This window comes from Delphinapterus leucas, chromosome 18, assembly GCF_059928025.1.
Source record: "Delphinapterus leucas isolate spDelLeu-1000000601 "Yukka" chromosome 18, BTC_Dleu_Yukka2, whole genome shotgun sequence".
Taxonomy (NCBI): Eukaryota; Metazoa; Chordata; class Mammalia; order Artiodactyla; family Monodontidae; genus Delphinapterus; species Delphinapterus leucas.
This window is the reverse complement of record NC_143146.1, coordinates 32,639,207-32,654,344: the sequence shown is the minus strand read 5'-3', so window position 1 is coordinate 32,654,344 and position 15,138 is coordinate 32,639,207. Positions and strand designations below refer to the sequence as shown.

Genomic DNA, 15,138 nt, shown 5'->3' with positions numbered 1-15,138 from the left:
GACCAAAAAAGAAGCACCTGAGTGGTCTAAGACACAAAAAATGAAGACGTAGTGTTTTGGATAGATTTGCTCTATCATTATTTACTCCTGAAGGTCTTTTTCTGATGAACAAAATTTATCTTAATCATGTACTTGACATTTTTTAAATAGCTAATTTAAAGTTTATTTTAACTGAATGTTAAATTAACAAATTATCATAATAATCAAACTACATAAAGTGCAAATATTTGGTTTTATCTATTTTGTTACAAAATAAATATTGTATACTCTATTATGATTTAAATATTGGAAGTTTCGTAATTCTTTAAGGCATTTTAAACATGTGGCTTATAAATATTTTGATTAGTTGTTATATTGGTGAGTATTTTTCTAACTATATAAATTTTGAATTTAAATGTCATAACACAAATACCAAGACACCTTACAATTTTTAAATTAATAGTCATCTGTGAAGTCTACTAGAAGGCATTTTATATGCCCAATAATGGTGGTCAGATATCATGTAAGTGGATATGAATTGCTGATTCTTTCTTTGGGCTCTGTTTTTTCTTATATTTCATATTATTATTAACCAATACAATCTGGTACAAAGTCCGTTATTCCATTGGTCAAGTAATAATTTGGTGGAAACTGTCTTGTTACTTTGGTCAAAACAGATGCAGTATGGACCAAATATCTAGTCTGTAAGAAAAAATCAGTAGCATTTTCTCTTTTTCTTGTCATAAAATATGCTCCATTTGTCATTCAAGAGTTACAATTTAAAAGAAAGAAGAGGGGTGGAAGAGGAAGAAAAGAAAAAGAAAGAAGTATATTTTCATGTATCAGATTTTCTCAACCACTGTTGACATAGAGGATGGACAATTCTTTATTCAGGACAGGAGTGGGGCAGTTCTTTGCCTTGTGGGATGTTTGTCAGCATCTCTGGCCTCTACCACTAGATGACAGTAGCCACCCGCACCCCCAGCCCGAGTTGTGACAGTCAGAACCCTCTCTGTCCCTCAGGGTCGCACATCACCCCCGCCTCCTAGTGAAGCACCACTGATGCGCAAATCACTGATTATCCTGGTAGGTATGAAAAAAGAATCTATCTAATCACTGTGTTCTTTGAAAGTTTACAGTATCATAGGCTATTAGTTGAGTGTGAGAGAACAGAAAAAGCCTCTGATAATAATATGCACTTGTAAATTTACTGTTAGCCTAAAAACCCTAATCTCATCCTTCCCTTTTATTTCGTTTGGATACATCTAAAATACGACTTTCTGCAACAAAGATTTGTGAAAACGGCCTTTCTCAGGCACGCATCCTAAATCCAGATGCGCTTATAATTCATTAAAACTAAATTTGTAGCGTAATTTGTTTCCTTCCAAAATGCTAGAAGAGAATGTCTGTTTTATTTTCACCTCTAGTTATTAATCGAAAAGCATTTTATAGTTTAGTTCAGTCAACGCTGTTTGTTATATGTACGTATTTTAATATAAAGGAATACTGATTGATTATCCAAGTTAAAGTTATGGTGTGGACAAAGGCACAGAAGCAGGAAAATTTGGAGCTAATTTTAAAAATAGAAAATGCAGTGATGAGGAAATTGAGGAAGTCTTCCTCCCTCCAAATCCCTATTTTTTTCCCTCTTCCTTTCCTTTCCTTTCTAGATATGAATTACTCCTTTAAAAAAACATAGTTCTTTCTATCATATCCTACCATTAATAAAGCTCAGGATTAGACTGTGGTATGAAATCTTTTTAGATGACATTTGTGAATTTTCTAATTCAGATGCCACTCCTTCCAGAAAGTTCTATCTGTTCTACCATAGTAATTTATATACTCTGTACTCTATATCTCTAATTCTGCTTACCATATTTTATAATAATTGCTTACTTGTCCATTTCCTTGAAGGCAAGAACTATTTCTTAAGCTTTTTTTGGTCCTCAGTATTTAGCACTGTGCCTTGAATTTAAGCTCTAAATGTTTATTTGATGAATTTGGGCACAGATGAGATACAGTGATGTAACTATTTTTTAATATATTAAAAATAAGTGGGGTTTTTTTTTTGCTTTTTAGTATCACAGAATCTATTCTAGCTCATTTTTGTTTGGGGTTTTTTTTTTTGAATTTTTGAATTTTATTTTATTTTTTTATACAGCAGGTTCTTATTAGTCATCCATTTTATACACATCAGTGTATACATGTCAATCCCACTCTCCCAATTCATCACAGCACCACCCCCCGCCGCTGCTTTTCCCCCTTGGTGTCCATACGTTTGTTCTCTACATCTGTGTCTCTATTTCTGCCCTGCAAAGTGGTTCATCTGTACCATTTTTCTAGGTTCCACATATATGCGTTAATATACGATATTTGTTTTTCTCTTTCTGACTTACTTCACTCTGTATGACAGTCTCTAGATCCATCCACGCCTCTACAAATGACCCAATTTCGTTCCTTTTTATGGCTGAGTAATATTCCATTGTATATATGTACCACATCTTCTTTATCCATTCGTCTGTCGATGGGCATTTAGGTTGCTTCCATGACCTGGTTATTGTAAATAGTGCTGCAATGAACATTGGGGTGCATGTGTCTTTTTGAATTATGGTTTTCTCTGGGTATATGCCCAGTAGTAGGATTCCTGGGTCTTATAGTAATTCTATTTTTAGTTTTTTAAGGAACCTGCATACTGTTCTCCATAGTGTCTAGCTCAATTCTTAATACCACTACAACCCTTGCCTTTTCTTTAAATTTCCAGACCTTCATTTTCGCTTTCTAATTTTTTAAAATAAATTTATTTGTTTATTTATTTATTTATTTTTGGCTGCGTTGGGTCTTTGTTGCTGTGCATGGGCTTTCTCTAGTTATGGCAAGCGGGGTCTACTCTTCGTTGCGGTGCACGGGCTTCTCATTGCAGTGGCTTCTCTTGCTGCAGAGCATGGGCTCTAGGCGCACGGGCTTCAGTATTTGTGGCTCTCAGGCTCTAGAGCGCAGGCTCAGTAGTTGTGTCTCATGGGCTTAGTTGCTCCGCGGCATGTGGGATTTTCCCGAACCAGGGCTCAAGCCCGTATCCCCTGCATTGGCAGGTGGATTCTTAACCACTGTGTCGCCAGGGAAGCCCTTTTTTTTTTTTAATATTTATTTATTTTTATTTAGTCACGCTGGGTCTTAGTTGCGGCAGGCGGGCTCCTTATTTGTGGCATGCGTGTGGGATCTAGTTCCTGACCAGGGATCGAACCCGGGCCCCCTGCATGAGGAGCACAGAATCTTAACCACTGTGCTACCAGCAAAGTCCCTCTGCTTACTTTTTTATTTTTTTTGTTTTTGTTTTTGTTTTTGTTTTTTGCGGTACGCAGGCCTCTCCCTTTGCGGAGCACAGGCTCCAGACGCGCAGGCTCCAGACGCGCAGGCTCAGCGGCCGTGGCTCACGGGCCTACCGCTCCGCGGCATGTGGGATCTTCCCGGACCGGGGCACGAACCCGAGTCCCCTGCATCGGCAGGCGGACTCTCAACCACTGCGCCACCAGGGAAGCCCTGCTTATTTTTTTTTTTAATTGTGGTAAAAAACACATAACATAGACTTTACCATCTACTCATTTTTAAGTGTAGGGTTCAATATGTTGAGTTTATTCACATTGTTGTACAACAGGTCTCTCAGACTTTTTCATCTTTCAAATCTGGAACTCTAGACTCATTAAACAACTCCCCTTTTCCCCTTTCTCTCATCCTATCACACGGTGACCCAGAGTCACTATGTTGTACAGGCAGTGGTTGGATAATCACCAGGAAATTTAAGGCCAGATTCCCACCTTTAGGGGAGGTTGAAGTTGTTAATGAGCCAGTTTCCCTTTTATTTTACGATCCTGAGAGACTAATGATAGACAAAACAAAAGAGTTTGTCTTAAATATTACTCCTTTAAAAAAGTAATTAGTACTGTAAATGCTTCAAAGAAAGACTTCCTGAGGCTTGGAGGTCACCAGGCAAAACTCGCCAGCCAAACAGCTATCTAGAGTCCTCCAAGGTAATGTTTACTTTCGTTGATTTACAGAGCCCATGGTCTAGTTCTCAGCCTTACAAGACTCAGAAACTTAATTCTGTTAATGAACTAAAGATGACACATCTTTCAGGAGTATGCCCACACTTACTGGTTATAAATCATAATGTATCAGTTATGAGCGAAAAGTAAAACTATTATACAGAATGCAACTTACTGGGATAAGCACAAATGATGTGTTCTTGCCTTATTTTCCCTTGGCTTCTGCAATACTGTACTCTCATTTTCCCCCTTGCTCCTCTTCTAGCTGATCATAAAACATTAGAGTTTTTCAAAGTGTCTTTTCCCCCTTGAGTCTTTGTTCTGTTCTGTACTTATTCTCTTGATAATTTCTGCTCCCTGGCCTCAGTTACTATATGCCAACATTCCCAAGTTTATATCCCTAGTCCAAACTGTTACCTTTTAATATAGGACCTGCCTACTTGACATCTCTACTTGAATGTCTCATTGTAACCTTAAACTTAACATGTGCAAAACTGAATACACCAAGTTTCTTCTCCAGTGTTCCCAGTTTCAATAAATGGCTCATATCAGTGGCTATTCAATGGCTTGTATTACAAACCTATGAGTCATTCCAGACCCTTTTCTCATTAGGCCTCAAGCTTCAGTCACCACGCCCAGATGATCTAGCTCTTAAATAGTTCCCTTTTTTTAAACTTTCGATTATGAAAATTTCCAAATATATAAAAGGGCAAAATAAATCTTGGGGTGATGGATATGTTCACTATCTTGATTATGGTGATGGTTTCATGGGGGTGTATATGTATAAAAATGCTTATCAAATTCTACTTTTTTAAATGTACAGTTTATTGTATGTCAGTTGTACCTTAATTAAGATGTTTTAAAAAAAGAAAGGTAAGAGTTAGGAAATCACCATTTAGTAACCCCTGATGAAATGATTCAGGCATCAATCACCAATGAATGCTAAAGCAGTTAGAGGATATCACAGAACTTTATATCAGGTCATAACCACCAAAATGCTCTAATCAACCTTAGATTATGTTGATTTATGTGACTCTTGATGTGATGTAACGTGAAGTATAAAACAACACCTAGGGCTTCCCTGGTGGCTCAGTGGTTAAGAATCTGCCTGCCAATGCAGGGGACATGGGTTCGAGCCCTGGTCCAGGAAGATCCCACATGCTGCGGAGCAACTAAGACCGTGCACCACACTACTGAGCCTGCGCTCTAGAGCCCGCAAGCCACAACTACTGAAGCCCGCGCGCCTAGGTGCTGTGCTTCGCAGCAAGAGAAACCATCGCAATGAGAAGCCTACACACCGCAACGAAGAGCAGCCCCCACTCGACACAACTAGAGAAAGCCCGCGCACAGCAATGAAGACCCAACACAGCCAAAAATAAATTAAGTAAATAAATTAATCAAATAAAAACAAAATAAAACACCTATGCAGTATCCTTGGAAAAAAATAAATAAATAACCTGAATCAGATCAAGTCTTTAGACCTAACTTCCAGTCTGTAGGCAAAACAAGAAATACACCAAGCCTAATGACACCATGAAGAATGAATGAGTCATTCTGGGCACTGGGAATGTTCATTGTTTCTAGGCCCTCAATGTTTCTAGGCCCTCAATGTTTCTAGGCTTTTTCAGTAGACAGAGTTATGAAATAAGTGTTTTTAAATAGAGAGGGGAAAATCATGAGTTCCTACCAGTATATCCAATTCTAATTTAAGATTTTTTTAAAGATTTCAACTTCTTTAATTTTATACTTTGTATTTCATTTCCTGTTTGTGAATTTCTATCACAACCTTAGCTCAAATCCTCATGTCCTCTTCCCTAGATTACGTCAGTCTCCTAACCAGTCTTCCTAAATCTACTCATGCCTCTCTCCAAACCATTCTCCACAGAGAATAATGATCTTTTTCCTTTTTTAGACACTACAATTTTTTATTTAGAGCTTAATCTACAGTTTATACAAGGTATTATAAGACATGAACTTAGAAAATGGAACAAATTGCGATTGAGGTACAAGCTGAGAGCATAGTATATCATGTTTCAGTGAATTTAATTGAAAAATTTTAAATGAGAACTTCCCTGGTGGTGCAGTGGTTAAGAATCCGTCTGCCAGTGCAGGGAACACGAATTCGATCCCTGGTCCGGGAAGATCCCACATGCCACGGAGCAACTAAGCCTGTGAGCCACGACTACTGAGCCTGCGCATCACAACTACTGAAGCCTTTGCGCCTAGAGCCCGTGCTCCGCAACAAGAGAAGCCACCACAATGAGAAGCCCTTGCATGGCAACGAAGAGTAGCCCGCACTTACCGAAACTAGAGAAAGCCCCTGCACAACAACGAAGACCCAACGCAGCCAAAAATAAATAAATAAATAAAATAAATTTTTTTTTTAAAAAAAAGACTTCTGTTCTGGCATTATCAGGATAAATGCTTCTAAATAGATGGATTAAAGCATATTTTATTACCCCCAGTTAGAAGCCAGTTCTTTTAGTTCTTGTACTAGACGTATGTTGTTTCCTTTATATTCAAAGAGAGTACCTACAGTTTAGAAAAGTCTTCATAAATTTCTTTTAAATGAAGCTAACTTTTGATACATTATTTCTACTTTTCAGGGGGGTTTTTCCCCTTATTTTATAGTTGGGCACTTTCTAATTCAAAAGCCTAACACTACCTAATACACTTAATTCTGTGACCTAATGAAACAGGCTCTCAACTGTATTTAGCAATTTAGAATCTAACATATTGCCTCCAAATAGAGTGGGATGGAATAGAGTAAAAATGACTGTCCTCTTAACCCAGATGCAATATAAAATAGTTCTCTTTTCTTCTAATAATAGAAATGCTTATGTATTACTTACGAGGAAAAAAAAGTTTTAAGCTTTAAAGATTTAAGCTATTCAATTCCACAGCATATAATACAGCAGTTAACGTCCTTTATTGCTGCCAGCTTCATAAAACTAATCTGTAGTTTCAAACACAGAAAAAGCTATAATACAAGTACAATTTTTCTTTAATTTTCTAAGATTCCTCAGCATGTGGACTAAATGGATTAAGAACAGAGGAAAAAAAATTGTTTCAATTGCAATTTCTTCTTTTTTTTTTTTTTTTATTTTGCGGTACGTGGGCCTCTCACTGTTGAGGCCTCTCCCGTTGTGGAGCACAGGCTCGGGATGCGCAGGCTCAGCGGCCATGGCTCACGGGCCTTAGCCGCTCCGCGGCATGTGGGATCTTCCCGGACCGGGGCACGAACCCGTGTCCCCTGCATCGGCAGACGGACTTAACCACTGCGCCACCAGGGAAGCCCAATTTCTTCTTTTAAATAATCAAAACATAAGCCTAATAAATCAGAAGAAATGTTAGAAGCTGATCCAAAAACTTGAGTAACAGCTTTGCCATTTTAGGGAAATGCATTGAACACTTTTTGGTTAGTTTATGGTTATAGTTGCCTTCCAAGTAAAGCCAAGCATGAAGGGGGTGGGGGGGATTGCCATGACTTCTAAATATTTGTGAAACATTTTTATAATATTTTTACTATATCACCCTGGAATTAGCATGTTGATTCTCAAAACCGCCAGATCTTTGACAATCTTTTAAATTATAGTAAAAAAAAAAAAAAATTGTGTCCCTTACACAGTATCAAGGGGTGTGCTCGTAAGTGTTCACCAGCCGGCTCTCAGGAGAAAGGATCCAGATTCGGTGGGACCCAGATTTCAGCGGTGAGATGGGATAAAGACCCCCAAACCACCCAGCTGGCGCTGGACAGGGATGCTCACCCTCTGCTCTGAGGTGCCAGCCAGCTCCCCACGCTGCCGCGGCCTACGGGGTGCATCCGTACCTGCTTTTCAAGCTCCTTTTGAGCTACTCTTTACATAACTCAGTGGCCTTTTTGCAGTTCCTTAAACTCTTCCAGCCCCTTTTTTCCTCAGGATCTTCACCACGGCTGTTTCCTCCGCCGAGAATATTGCGTCCTTCCTCCTCTAGTTCTTAAAAAAGCTTTAAAACCACTGTCCTGGGGCTTCCCTGGTGGCGCAGTGGTTGAGAGTCCGCCTGCCGATACAGGAAACACGGGTTCGTGCCCCAGTCTGAGAGGATCCCACGTGCCGCGGAGCGGCTGGGCCCGTGAGCCATGGCCGCTGAGCCTGCGCGTCCAGAGCCTGTGCTCTGCAACGGGAGAGGCCACAACAGTGAGAGGCCCGCGTACTGCAAAAACAAAACAAAAAAACACCACTGCCCTAGACAATACTGGAATGGGCAATGCCATCCAGACTCTTTATTTTATAGGTTTTAGATTAACAGTCCTGACCTCACCCTGCCATTACCACATTGCCTATACCTCTGTAATTTACATTCTAGTCACTTTCTAGTCCTTCTTCTGGGAGCCTACGAACCTGCGTTCTAGGTGACTGTGCTCATGTCTGCTCTAATCCAGTAAACTGGTGGTTTTATTTTCACTCCGGAGGACTGCTTGATCCTTATGTGCCACAATACCTTTGTGCTCCATGCCAGCTTCACAAGTTGTATTTCATTTGTTTCTGCTAGTGATTTCATCACTGCTACTGTCATGTGATTTTGAAGTCATTGTTCAGACTTCTGTTTTAACATCCCTCTTTAAAAAGGAGATTGTACCTCATATCTTACCTAAGTCATTTAAATACAATTGAAATGCAAAAGTCACTTTAATCACCTTATAAACATTGTCTTTAAGTAATAGGATTTATTTATACCACTGCTGTATATTTCCAATGACATCATTTTCAGGAAGGTACTATGGAATTCTCCATGGCCCTATACTTATTAAGTCTTCCTTTCTCTTCCCTTTCCCCCCTCACTCCCTCTCCCTCTTTGCTTTTCTTTTTTTTTTGAAAAACTTTCCTTTTTATTTCCTTTAATTAGTAAATTGTTCCCTGAATCAGAATAATGAACTTGTTTTTGTATCTTCTTTGATCTGATACTTTGTATCAGTTATTTACTTAATCTATTTTTTATATTTATTTATTTACTTATTTATTTGGTTGAGCTGGGTCCTAGTTGCTGCAGGCGGGCTCCTTAGTTGCAGCTCACTGGCTCCTTAGTTGTGACATGCGAACTCTTAGTTGCGACACGCATGTGGGATCTAGTTCCCTGACCAGGGATTGAACCCGGGCCCCCTGCATTGGGAGCACAGAGTCTTATCCACTGCACCACCAAGGAAGTCCCCCCCTCTGTTTTCTATATCTAATCATGTTTTATCCTCTCTTTAATAGCTGTAGAACAATTAAAACATTTACTGAGAATCTAAAATTAAATTTCTATCCCCTAAACCTTCAAATTTCATAGCATATGTAATTCCCTGAATGCCATCTGTTATTGCTTTATTAAGCAAGTTGTTAAATGTAGCAGAAATGTCACTAACATTCAAAACTGTGCTCTAAAATATGTGTAGACATTCTAAACTGCTGATGACTTCTCTCTCATTACTCTGCTCACTTATTTGTAATACCGCAATCAGAGTCATAAATCTGCCTCTTTTACTTTCACTTCCTTCCATTTATTTTTGGTATGATCATCTTGATTTACTATTATTAGCAAGATTGGATCATTATCATTACTGGTTACTAACACAGTTCCAGGAACACACCACCTATTCTATAAAATGTTACCTCACTTTTATTTTCTTACTTCTGGGATCTTCTAAACATATCTATCTATTTAAAATACTTTCACCAGGAGCTAGAACAAAGCTATGACCCTAGGGACCTAGAACAAATAAGGAAAACACTTGTTTAATTCCTATTACCTTTGGTAACTAAAGGATAAAACACGATGGCCACTAAGGCCAACTTTAGGAGGACAAAGAACTTTGGGAGGGCATATCCTCCCCCTGGTGTCCTCAGAGCTTAGAATAATGCCTTGCACACAGTGAATATTCAATATAGGATGGTTGAATCAATGAATCTGTGGGCAAGCAGAGACAATAGCCATGTCTTATGTGGCACTGAATGCCCACAAATACATATGTGTATTTGTTAATTGTAGAATTAACTGGTGTGTACGTCCAGTTGATCAAAATTAATTATATGGTCAAATATAATCACAACATGTTTGTCCATGTGGGGTGTTCAGTAACAGGTTCTTTAGGTACCTTTGTTTCAGTAAAGGTGAAATAAAATTTAGCATGTGATTGTTCCAGCAAATATTCATGCAGACAAGTGAATTGTTTTTGGTTTTGTTTTTTTAAAAAAAAGATACTTATTTGTTTTTGCTTTATAGAATCAGGAGTAAATGGTTTTGGCAGAAGTATACAGATGTTGATATGATTTTCTTTGACTTCATAGTTTTGAATTTTTTTAATACCTGGATTTTATAACTTATTCAATATTTAGATACATAATTCCTTAAATTCCCATTTCAAGGTTTAGGGTTCAGCCCCTTCCTCCTTACACATACTACCCAGGCCACACACCTGCCCCTCTACATTCCATTTGCTTTATTTTCTTTAGAGCAACATCTGAAATTCTTATTTTCTTATTTGTTCATTGCCTGTCCCTCCTAATAGAATATACATTCCGGGAAAGCAGAAAATCTTATCTGACACTACTGTACCCCCAGCACCTAGCACAGTGCCTGGTACAGAAAAATTGTCCTTCAAAATTTTGTTGAATGGTAGGAAGAAAGAAAGGAAAAAAGCAATGATATTTGCTTCCTGATTTTTTTTTTACATTGAATTTTTGCTGGAAAATGTCTCAGTCCATTCGGGCTACTATAACAAAATATCATAGACTGGATGGCTTACAAAGACCAGAAATTTATTTCTCAATTCTGGAAGCTAGGAAGTCCAAGATCAAGGTGTCAGCAGACTCAGTGTCTGGTGAGGGCCCATTTCCTGGTTCATGGGCAGCTGTGTCTTGTTGCTGTGCAAAGAAGTTTGGGAGCTCTTGGGGTCTCTTATAAAGGCACTAATCCAATTCATGAAGGTTCCACCCTCGTGACCTAATCACCTCCCAAGGACCCCCCTCCCCACCTCTAAATACCAGCACATTGGGGAATACGATTCGACATATCATTCTGGGGTGAAACAAGCATTCAGTAGAGCAGAAAAAAAAAACGTTAACTAATTCGATGACCCTTTATCCCATGTTACCCAGAAAAACAAGATCATTTTCCATCTCTATCTTAACATCTTTTCTTCCCTGTTCTTAAAAGAAGAGGTTTGGGCTTCCCTGGTGGCACAGTGGTTAAGAATCCGCCTGCCAATGCAGGGGACACGGGTTCAAGCCCTGGTCCAGGAAGATCCCACATGCCGTGGAGCAACTAAGCCTGTGTGCCACAACTGCTGAGCCTGCGGTCTAGAGCCCGTGAGCCACAACTACTGAGCCTGCGCACCACAACTAATGAAGCCTGCGTGCCTAGAGTCCGTGCTCCGCAACAAGAGAAACCACCACAATGAGAAGCCCGCGCACTGCAATGAAGAGTAGCCCCCGCTCGCCGCAACTAGAGAAAGCCAGCGCACCGCAATGAAGGCACAACGCAGCCAAAAACAAATAAATTAATAAATTTAAAAAAAAAAAAAGAAGAGGCTTTTCTCCCTTCCACAGTTAACCCGGTTATACTTGTACTGTTTACCTTAGATTAACATCCGTGGGTGAGCAGATGATCCAGGAAGAGTGAGGAGTGAGGAATGCAGAGGGCCCAAGGCAAAATTCGAACATTTGAGGAAAAGACAAAAGAAAGGAAAAAAAAAAAAAAAGGAGAACGTCTCATTTACACCTTGCAATCTGGTTTCTGCCCGAATCACCAAATTGAAACCATTGTCCCCAAAGGCGCTTGCTACGCCCCATGTTTTGTTTTGTTTTCCTCCATTCTCCTTTGAGCATAAAAAGTATCAGCGGGAAATAAATGTATCCCGCGGTCACCTTCCCGCCCACACTCCATGTTTTCCATGAGGAGTTTTCCCAGATGCTTCTGCCTCTTTGCACCTCCTGACTATCTGATTGGTACATTTTGTTTAAGGAACTGGGCTTGTATAGTTTTTCCTCTTTCTGGTTTTTTTTGTGGTTGTTTTTTTTGTTTGTTTGTTTTGTTTTTTTCTACAAAGGAACCACCTTTTCTATCCCTGGGACAGTGCCTTGCTTTTCTTGTTCTAAGTCATAGTGGGGGGACTAAGGCCCACTTGACCTTCACTTTCAACTATTGATATGTCCTCCGATATAACATTTATTAATAAGAAAGAGGGTAGGGCTTCCCTGGTGGCGCAGTGGTTGACAGTCTGCCTACCGATGCAGGGGATACGGGTTCGTGCCCCGGGCCGGGAAGATCCCATGTGCTGTGGAGCGGCTGGGCCCGTGAGCCATGGCCGCTGAGGCTGCGCGTCCGGAGCCTGTGCTCCGCAACGGGAGAGGCCACAACAGTGAGAGGCCCGCGTACCGCAAAAAAAAAAAAGAGGGTATAATCTCTATCCATTGCTTTTGTCTTCCTCATCTAGACCCTGCCTGGGAAGAAACATTCTAGTTATTGAGCTCCTCACATCTCCACAATAGTAAAGATTTTTTTTAAATGAGATCTGTGTACTCATCTTGAATACATATAAAATGTCTTTTTTACCCTTTTCTCTTCCTGATATACCTTTCTGGTGTCCAAACATACAGAACTTGTTCCTCCCGAAAGAGTCACTGCAGACTAATTTATTTGAGCATTTATTTTTTCATCACTTTGGAAATAAAGGTGTCAGTAGTTCTAATAGTTAGTACAATTGTATTTTTTTTTAAGTCCTAAATGATGAAAAGTATCTTTCTGAGTGAATGAAAGGAATGAATCAGTTACTCTCATCTGTTCTCACATATGACTTTCAAATCTTCCTCTGTACCCCCCTGGAGTCTTTTCTACTTCCAGTCCTATGTTACCAATTGTCTACAGAATATTTCCCCTTAGATTTTATTTTATCCCATGCCCTACATGTTTTTCAATTCTTTGAAACTTTTTATTTTGACATAATTGCAGGCTTACAGAGAAGTTGCAAGAATATTGCAAATAATTTTATCCTTTACCCAAATTTTCCATACGTTAACATTTTATCACATTTGCTTTGTCCTTTTCTCTAGTCTCTCTTTTGTTGTTGTTCTAAACCTTTTGAGAGTACTTTGAAGATATGATTTCCCTCTATTGCCAAATGGTTCAGTGAGCATTTCCTAAGAACAAGGACATTCTTTTACATAAGAAAAAGACAATGATCAAAATCAGGAAATTAACATTGATACAGTACTGTTATCTAATCTAAAGACCTTATTCAGATTTCACCAATTGTCCCAATAATGCCTTTTATGCCAAGGAAAATCTCCAATCATTCATTGCATTCAGTTGTAGTATCTCCTAAATCTCCTTTAATCTCGAATAGTTCCTCAATCTTTCTTTGTCTCTTAGAACATGGATATTTTTGAAGAGTACATGTCAGTTATTTTGTTGGCTGTCCATCAGTTAAATATTCCTTTGACCCCATCCATCCACATTAATTTGCCCTTGGAACAACAATGAATAAATGTAATCCATTTTCCACGTGCATATTCCAGTTTCATATATTTCATCACCTCTCAGTAGGTGTGTGATCACTTAACCTCTCTGTGTCTTAGTTCCTCATCTTTAAAACTGGAATAATTACACCTTCCTAATGAGTTATAGAGAGGCTTAAAGGAACTGATATGTTTAAAAGGAATTTACCCTACAAACTCATCAAGTTGTATACATTAAATATACACAGCTTTTTGTATGTTAATCATACCTCAATAAAGTAGTTTTGTTGTGTTTTTTAAAAGGGATTTACCCAATGCATGTCACAAAGTCATTTGCTTTTCATGTGATTTGATTTCTCAACTGTCCACCATTTTGCCACTCTTACATAAATGCATTCTAGTTTGCCCATGTGTCTCTAAAAAGGGGCTTCTAGAACTACTCACCAAAATAATTGTCAGCCTCATCTGACTACATTTTTAATTTATTGATTGGTTGATTGATTGATTGATTTTTGGCTGTGTTGGGTCTTCATTGCTGCACACGGGCTTTCTCTAGTTGCAGCGAGCGGGGGCTACTCCTCGTTGCAGTGTGCAGGCTTCTCGTTGCAGTGGCTTCTCTTGCTGAGGAGCATGGGCTGAAGGCGCGCAGGCTTCAGTAGTTGTGGCACGCGGGTTCAGTCGTTGTGGTGCATGGGTTTAGCTGCTCCTCGGCATGTGGGATCTTCCTGGATCAGGGCTCAAACCTGTGTCCCCTGCATTGGCAGGCGGATTCTTAACCACTGCACCACCAGGGAAGCCCCTCAGACTATTTAATATTGAACCTGTAGTCAGTTAAAACCCCTAAAACTTTTTCTGCATAACCTTTTTTGGTATTAGTATCATTACTACAACTAATACTAGCACCAGTACTTCTTGACCTAATTATATGTGCCAAGATCTGCATAGAACACCTCTTTGGATGGTCCTTTATGTTATGTACTTCTCCCAATTCCATGCAGTAGTTATTATCTGCATTTTTGAGATGAGGAAACAGATTCAAAGCAGTTAAGTCACAGGATTTGTATAAGTGAGAGAGCTGGAATTTAGTCCCAGGCTTATTGGAACCCTTAAGATTCCTGATTTTGCCAACCAACATATTAGCTTTTTCTTCCCAGTTTGCATCTTGTATAACTCTCATGTCTTCCTCCAGGTCATTGATGAAAATATTATTTGAGAGAGACCCCTGTGATAAATGCTGAACGTTTTCTTCTACATTGAAATCAATCACTCTCTGGGTACAGTTTTTACAAATAGTATAAATAAACCTTGCTAGATTGTAGGCTAATTCACCTATAACCATCTTATCCACAAGAACAATTTAAGATTTTTTTTTCATGCCTCTGGCATCCCCCCTGGCTACTAATCTAATAGCACCACCAGGGGAAAAATGTTTGTCTTAGTTTAGCCCAGCTTGTTTGTATTGGAATAATATTGGTCCCTAGTGGTTATTCCTTTTCTTCTTACAAATTTTCCCTTTAGTAATCTATTCTAGAATTTTGATAGGGGTGAATTCAAACAATAGTAGTTTCCAAAATTCTGGTCCCTTTCTAACAATGTCACTGAGTTGCTATGTGACCTAGAAAAGGTCACTCTTTTGACCTAGA

At 39.2% G+C, this 15,138-nt stretch overlaps 1 protein-coding gene across 5 annotated transcripts in view; it reads left to right on the top strand.

The window, feature by feature from the left end:
- PIBF1 (progesterone immunomodulatory binding factor 1) overlaps positions 1–14,495 on the top strand; it is a 226,777-nt gene extending 212,282 nt beyond the window's left edge. For 4 of the 5 annotated variants that reach the window (XM_022577055.3, XM_089899451.1, XM_089899452.1 and 1 more), the window contains one exon: positions 2–14,495. In XM_022577055.3, coding sequence (XP_022432763.1) covers positions 2–52 — 51 coding nt within the window. In that variant the 3' untranslated portion in view covers positions 53–14,495. The remainder of the gene's footprint in view (position 1) is intronic. The other variant, XM_022577053.3, reaches the window with a different exon arrangement.
- The last annotated feature ends 643 nt before the right edge of the window (positions 14,496–15,138 follow it).